General features: G+C 37.6%; 1 protein-coding gene across 11 annotated transcripts in view; it reads right to left on the bottom strand.

The window, feature by feature from the left end:
* Window positions 1-354: 354 nt before the first annotated feature.
* Window positions 355-8,456, bottom strand: part of ZNF532 (zinc finger protein 532) — an 83,983-nt gene continuing 75,881 nt past the window's right edge. For all 11 annotated transcript variants that reach the window (XR_010602126.1, XM_008163361.4, XM_005303858.4 and 8 more), the window contains 3 exons: window positions 6,658-6,770; window positions 4,654-4,801; window positions 355-2,639 (listed from right to left, as the gene is read on the bottom strand). Coding sequence is in view for 10 of the 11 variants with exons in the window: in XM_008163361.4 (XP_008161583.1) it covers window positions 2,145-2,639; window positions 4,654-4,801; window positions 6,658-6,770 (756 nt within the window). In the remaining variant the exon portion in view is untranslated. The remainder of the gene's footprint in view (window positions 2,640-4,653; window positions 4,802-6,657; window positions 6,771-8,456) is intronic.

The raw sequence follows: 8,456 nt of genomic DNA, 5'->3' as shown, positions 1-8,456 counted from the left end.
TCAATCCCTGTCTCCCATTAAACCTCTGCTGAAATTACTACCAAGGAATGCCAATTCTTGGGGTTTTGACTAGTGCCCATTACCAAATATCTGAGTTCCACCCACTTAATAGATTGGCAAAATGAAATCCCTAATGGACAATTTGTGGCAGATTCTTTGATGCACACATGCGCACTTGGAAACTGGACTGTGACCATCAAACTCATGTCACATAGCCTATCTAAAAACTTGGAGCCACTACTAACTTGGCAGTTTTTTGCCCTGTATGTAATGACATAAAACCATTGGTTTGGCGTTTCTCCTTTGTAGGTGTACAATAATGGAAAGGGAACAGACAACAAAAAGTATTAATAATGCCTGTGCAAATTTAACCTTTATTATCTGTTCACTGTATACAAAACACCATTGCTGCATAGTGATAACTTATTTGCTGTACAGTTGACAGTGCTCATCAACAAACAAGTGTTAAAGAGGTATACACTTAACAAAAGGGCAATGATAGCCAGTGCACATAACTGACAAAAACATACCAGGAACCTGCAACTTCAGCTATAAGCTTTAGCATACAGAAGTACTGCATAACCACCTAATACTTGAGTAGTGTATAAAGGGGATAACAAGCATCTACTAATCAACCAACTTAGGAACATGGATGGAGAGAAAAAGTAGAGCTAAATTTTCTGATATACAACACAGAGTGGCAAGAGGAATTTTTACATAGAAGTTCAGGTTTCTAATGCTGTTAGAATTTAATAATAAATAACAGAATCTCACAAATCTTTAAGGGCAAAATGTGCCACATTTATTTACATATGAAATGTGTTTAATACAGTTATAATGGACATAGTGTATAGTAACATTTGACAGCAGCAAGACTTTTAAAGAACCGAACAATTACTACAGTATATCATGCGGATATCTATATATACACAATTTTTTTTAAAAAAAGGTACAAAATTTGTTTAGGGATACATACAAGGTATAAAATGCAAAAGCAAACAAACAAAAATATAACTCTCACAGAGAACTATATATGAAAGGGACAGTATGGTACCTTTTCTGTACTTCAAGAAAGCATAACCAGTAATATTAGGTATACTTTTTGAAATGACTGAATTAGTTTCAGATGGTCTGTGCGAATGTTGAAAGGCCAACTTTTACTTAAATAGGCTGGTGTATTACCTTCTTGACAGTTGTGGTTGGACATAACATTGAGCACCAGAACATTTGGCATTAGCATACAGAGCTGGGAAATACCAACTCACACAGCCAAAGAATTAAACTATTTTTTTTCCAAGAGCCAGAAGAAAGGAAAATACACAATGCTGTGTACTCACTTCTATATAATGTTAAATAAATAATATGACAAAACCCACCATAATTATAAAACGTATTTATCTAATTACATCTTATTTGTTTAATCCACAGCAGCCCAGCCCTTCTGTAACAATTTTAACTTTGTGTGACCTTAAAGACCTCCTTGCAGGGCCTAAACAAATTATGTAGTGATGCCCAGTTGTGCAGTAACATGTTTTCAAAAGTGCAATGACTTTCGAAGGAGTATGCACCCTGAATAGTAAATACTTGGTATTTCTGGTGTTACTGCCTAAACCCAACACTGTATTCTCTATAGATGCAGTGACTATTCCTTAGGGAAAGATTTTCAAAACCGCCTGAGAGATTTAGAAGCACAAGTCCCACTGATTTTCAAAATCTTCCCTACACATAAAAGCACTGCTTTCTGGTGCAGTTTCATTAATTAAACTTTCTTTCAGAAGAATTTCATATATAAAACAGTTTAACGGAACCGAAGGAACTGCCCCTGTATTAAGAACTCTGTTGTAAAGAAACTTACTACAAAACAAACAAAACAAACAACTGATTTCCCACTAAATATCAATACAAACACGTAACAAAGAGTATAAAAATTGTTAGTTTAAATATATACAAACTCTTTTCAACTCAAATACTGTTTTAATGCTTGTTGAGCGTATAGACAATGAGGTGAAGAGGATACATTTATGTAGAATATATTGCAACAGCCTGAACTGTACTGTTAACACTATTATATGGAGAACTTTCTATAACAAAAATGTCATTTATATTCCAATGTGGAGACAGATTTTTGCTTCTCAAATATCTGATCACTTTTCAGCTGAACTCAATCTTTTAGATTTAATGAAGGCCATGCCATGTGTTCTCATATGAGTATTTAAGGCCGCTTCAGTTTCAAATGTCTTTGCACACACTTTGCATTTTCGGTCTGATACCATGTTGTCAGATGATTCATCTTCATGATTGGGTTTATTTTCTTGTTGATTATCCTCCCCAGACCCGTTCTGTTTCGATACTGGCTGAGGCTCCTTCAGCTTATGTACAATGAAGAGATGCCTGGAGAGAGATACATGAGAGGTATAGCAGAGGCCACATTCCCTGCACTGATACGAAGAGCCATCAGATTTGTGCTGAGGGATATGTTCATGAAACTGAAGAAGATTTTCTGTTGTAAAGCCACACACAGCACATTTGTGGACTTTAAAAACATTTATCTTCAACTTCTTCAATGGCTGCGTGATTGCTCCCCTGGGAGGCCTGAATTCCAGTACAGGTTCTTCCAATTTACGCTTTGGACTAGGAACCTAAAAAACAAGAAAAGTGTATTTTATGCAGTTATAAATACACAGTTCTTCTCATGAATATTTACCACTTGTGGACTTAAAAATCTTCCATGGATATGTTCCAATAACCCCCTGCTAAATCCAATCTCTGAAATAATAGAAACAACCATCTATGTTAATAAGAATCAGTTCAGATTGATTTTGCTAGCTAGGTAACAGCATTTGGTGCATTGTACGAACATTAATAAATGTCTTCCAGTATTACTGTATTAAAATATAATATTCAATGATACAGTAATGATGGATATATTTAGGATATCATTCTATCAGCACTTTAGTGCTTACTTTCAGAATCTCAATCTTAATTGGATTTGATTTTATTCCATGCATGATGATGACTGTAAATCACCTCCTGATTATTTGTGGCCAAAAGGAGATGCTGGAGAAAGATGACTACTGAGTACAATTTTTGATTACTAATCTACTACCAATCTGTTTCTTCATTTTATTGTTCAAGAGGCATATTTTTCAAGAATCCTTCACTTACCTATTTGGCTCTGAGAATCCACGTTATATTTCAAGACTATATACCTAACATGACCCTATTTTCAAAAAATGTTTGTAGAAAGGGGGGACAATTTCATGGCAACATTTTTTAGGGTAGGGAAACAGTCACACAAAAATTCCCTTTTTAAAAAATGTGTGCTGGTGTCACCACCATCAGCCTCTGACTCAAAGACGTGCATATTTCTTAGTGTACAGAATGAGTTTATCATTAAACACTGAACAAGTGTCATTAACATTCACCCTATGCAACTCAATAGCTCTGATAGCACCCTATAGCCATTTTAGTTTTCTCTTCACTCCTAACATTCTTCATCACACTGAACACTAATTCCACTCTACCTTTTATTTCTGGTAAACACAAAGCACATTTTACTCAGTATGGAAATAAATGTCGATAAAAAAAATTCAAACATTTGATTAATGTAATGAAAAAAAATGGGACTATTCCAGGTGTCCTGAAAGAAATTCCCAGGCATCAAATGGAGCACGAGGCCTGTCTCAATAAAACCAAGATACTTAATATATATCATGAACATTCAGAGCTCTGTTTTTGGATCAGTGTTCCTCTGGCCAAGGAGGATTGTTCAGTGCTAGTCAACACCGCTCATTCATTCGGCACTGCAGGAGGACTGCCTTATTCTATGGATTACTGCAAATTTTTAATTTTTAAATTACTACTTTAAACTGAGCCTAAATTGGTATTATTACTATGTGATGGTTATTCAGCGTCCTATGTGAAATGAGTTTGGTGGTGCCAGTTTGCCAGTAAACATATGTCCACATAACAAAGTTACCACGAGTTATCAATAAATTGGCATCACTGTTAGAAGTCCTAGCAGGCTGAACAAGGACTGAATAATCAAGGAGACTGCGCTAGCCTCTCACATGCAGGGGTGCTCCCTCCAGCATGGGACTGCAGCACACGGACACGGTATTCTGAGGAAGGTTGTACTTCTAGCTTCTGCTTCTATCTAAGCTGTAGTTGTTTGGTTGATAAAAGATTTGGGTTTGCAGAACTTCCAACAGAGCACCTTTAAAAAGGTGCTATTGAAACAACTCACCAAGAGAGGGGCTGAATTCTCTCTCACTTGAAGTCTTTAAGTCAAGACTAGATGTCTTTCTAATAAACATGCCCTAGTTCAACCACAAGCTATGGACCTAGGGTGACCAGATGTCCCCATTTTATAGGGACAGTCCCAATATTTGGTGCTTTTTCTTATATAGACACCTATTACCCCCCACCCCATCCCAATTTTTCACACTTGCTATCTGGTCTCCCTATATGGACCTGATGCAGGAATTACTGAGTGAAATGCTTTGGCCTATGTTAAACAGGAAATCAGATTAGACAATCATCATGGTCCCTTCTGGCCCTAAAATCTATGTATCTATAAAAAGGTCTAACTTCACACAAAGAAGAACGGACCAAAAAATTCATTGTTGAAAGAGGTACTCCTAAAGTGTTTACCTTTGTGTCTTCTTTTACTTCACTTTCTTCTATATTGGTTGATTCTGTCATTTCTTTCACATCAGGGTCTTTAATGCCATGCATCAACTGAATATGTTTTTCTAACATCAGCCGCTTAGTAAAAGTGCGTCTTGAATCCGGGCAGTGCCTGTATAAATGCAAAGCAGAGATACATATGGTCAAATGTTTACCTTTTTTATAAACAATCTTTTTTTTTTAAAAACAAGACAGATATGAAGTAGTGCACTACATCCAGGCACCAGTGCAATTTGTTAAAGAAAACGCCAATATTTTTCTAACCAAGTTTGTATACAAAAGTATTAAAAAGTAAACAAAATTACCAAATACACAATTAGTTACAAATATCTGAGCAAATTAACCTCTCTCTCGCTGTGGATATCTCTGATGTAAAATCCTAGAAGCAGACACGGGAGACAAAGTGAAAACTGAAGTATCTGAGCTCCTTCCCCTCTACTCTTCTGTCCACATCACCGGTGGCTAAAATTAGACACACCCATTCTTCATCTCCCCTCCCCAATCCAAGCTTCACCTGGGCAGCAAACGTCTCCCCTACAGTCTGAAATTGGATTCCAAATATCATTATTATTATTATTATTTGTTTTACTAGTGCCTAGGAGTCTTATTTATAGACCAGGATTCCATTGAGCTAGGCACTGTAGAAACTTTTCAGTCTGACCTCAGCCCTGGATTCTTCTAAGTCTCTGGACTTGATTCACCTCCCTCTGTGAACCAGGCATCCCTTCGTAGCTCCATTTCCACTTCACTTGTGCCTGCTGTTCTTGGCATGCATCCAGGTTGGTCAAGAGAGCAATCTTATCTCCCCATCTGGCTTGCTCCTTCAGCTGGAGGTGGTTGTGGGGCTTGGATATTATTTAACATACCCCAAGTGATGTTTGGGTTGGGGATGGGGGTGTTCTAGAATGGTTCCTGGAAGGGGTGTGCCCAGAAGAGAACAGGGGAAAGAGATATACGCCAATATTCTCTTTCAAAATATCTCTATTTTTGGGAATTAACATTTTCTATGATAACTACATTGCTAATTCAAAAAGTACAATATACTTTATGATACAAACAGATGATTCTGACATTAAAATGAACATACACACTATGCTTTCTTTTAAAGGCGATGCAGGTCAAAATAGGAGCTCTTGATGCTCATCACGTGACAAATGGAACAGATGGAACAGTGGCCAACCAGATCATATAATGAGTGACTAATGCAACTCGATACTACTTAGTAGATCAGCTGAAATCAGCCTGAAATGGATTTAGAGTATGGCAGATCCTGCCCAATAACCAAACAGGTGATACCCATTACTATGCTAATTATTTTAAGTCCATAAAGCAATATGCTAGATCAATGGTTCTCAACCTTTCCAGACTACTGTACCCCTTTCAGGAGTCTGATTTATCTTGCATATTCCAATTTCACCTCACTTAAAAACTACTTGCTTACAAAATCAGACACATAAATACAAAAGTGTCACAGCACACTATTAATGAAAAATTGCTTGTTTTCTTATTTTTACCATATAATTATAAAATAAATCAATTGGAATATTGTACTTACATTTCTGTATATAGTATATAGAGTAGTATAAACAAGTCATTGTCTGTATGATATTTTAGTTTGTACCTGACTTTGCTAGTGCTTTTTATGTAGCCTGTGGTAAAACTAGACAAATATCTAGACGAGTTGAGGTACCCCCTGGAAGACCTCTGAGTACCCCCAGGGGTGCACATATCCCTGGTTGAGAACCACTGTGCTATATTATACATAAGTGGGACAGTACAGATACTCCGGTTGTCATTCAAATTCAGAGTTGATCCATGCATTCATATAATAAGTTTACTGATCTAACTGAATTAATTAGATGTTTGGTTTTGCATAAACAAGAAGTGCAGATAAACTGACAACAGCCTCTACTTTTTTCTTTACCTTTGGCTCCATTGATCTTAAAGAACATTAAAAGTAGAACTTACGAGCAGGTATAAACTTTCCTAATGCCTTTGTGTTTGATACGATTGTGGCGACATAGACTATGGGATGAACTGAAAGATTTGTCACATTGTCGACAAGGATGTTTCTTCATTTGCTTTAAAGAAGGGAAAAAGAATAAAATATTAACTAGCAAGGTAATCAAAGGCAGCAGACATTTTCAATCTTTTAAAAATAACAAAGTAAGGTTACTTACCAAGATCTTTTATTCTTTGAGGACACTTTAGGAGTCACTGGTCCCAGAACAATTTCTAAACTGTGTGACCATTAAGAGGCATGCACACACCTACCTATTACTGTAAATTGTAATTAAAAAAGAGATGCCCTTGCCCCCTTTTCAATTCTTCTCTGCCACCAAAGACAGAGGGGAAAAAGGGAGGATCGGTTTGAATTTACATAGGCAATGTTCAGATAACTCCAGTTACTTTTAAATAACCCCTTCTCCACTGCCAAATTGCATCTGCAGATCTTCACTCTGGAAGCAGCAAAGATAACTGCAGGAGGAAGGATGAGGGATACCTAATTGAAAATAGACTGAAGCACTGCTCTGCCAAATTTGATGCACGGTGATTTCATGTCACAACATCAACTCACAGGAAAGATCCCTGAAAAGGCATGCGGAAAGATGGGGTATAGCATGGCATTCCATTGTAGGACATAAGCCTTCTTCATAATTTCGAGGATCTAATGGTTTTATATTATAGACTACCATGTGGAAGGAGGTGGGAAAAACAATCCCAAAAAGAAAGGAAAGAAGCAGAACAATTTATGTCAGTTCATTCTGAGCTCTCAGGAGATTTTTTTCAAAATTGTACTTGCTTGAAATAGACGCAGCTGCAGGTGCCAGCATAAAAGCCCTCTATTGTGTTGTGTTTCTCTAAAAGAGAAAAGATTAATGGAATCATCTGTAGTGATGGTACTCCTAGTGAGAATGGCCAGAGGGTCTCTAGTATCCGAAGAACACTTCTTCCTACTTATGGGCTGCAAAAGCTCAAAGAACAAGCCATTGTTAATGTCCCCTATAACTGATTTAGCATATCACCAATCCAAGAACTCAGCAAGTCAGTCCCTTAAACAGCAGGTCTATCATCTTGAGCTTGCAGGAAAGACACTGCTCACTCAGAAAACTAGAAGGTTTACAATTAGAAGTTTATCTTCGCAGCCATAATTTAATTTTATTGACAGCTTAAACACTTCAGAAATTGATAAGTCAGTCCCCCACTGGAACAGAGGATTGAAAGAAAAAGCCAAAAGGATGCTGACAGATCTAATGTAGATCACTTTGACTTAGATGAGCCTTCAACTGAGCTAATTAAAACCAGGCTCCTGGTTCACTCAAACTATCCCCTCCCAACTAGGAGACTCTTAGATCCAAGGACTCTCTGGGTCTGAATATGCAACAGATCTGAAAGAACTGGGTTGGACCCTAGATAGGAGCACTGAGCCCATAGAAGGAAATCCAGATCACTCAGACACTGAGCTGAAGTGCTCTGATTTGAGGATTGCTTATACTTGCCATTCAGGTTCAAGTGAGAGGATGGCACTGAGACATAGTCTGATCCAGAGTCTGCCTTGTGCCTAGAAGAAGAAATATCTGATATCTAGGATCATTTCTTCCTTTTAGGACAGAGACCACGCCTTTCCTCCAGAGTGACTCAAACTTCCTCTCCTTCCTCTTTTTCTCATGGGCACTGGCCAGGTAAATCAGAATCTCCCAGTATTCCATTTGGGACTTCTGATCCGAGTTCTTGGATCAATGCTTGGGAACTGGGCTCCAGAGGTG

The sequence above is a fragment of the Chrysemys picta genome, chromosome 6, assembly GCF_011386835.1.
Source record: "Chrysemys picta bellii isolate R12L10 chromosome 6, ASM1138683v2, whole genome shotgun sequence".
Classification (NCBI taxonomy): Eukaryota; Metazoa; Chordata; order Testudines; family Emydidae; genus Chrysemys; species Chrysemys picta.
Note: the sequence above shows the minus strand (reverse complement) of the source record. Positions and strands in the feature narration are given on the sequence as shown.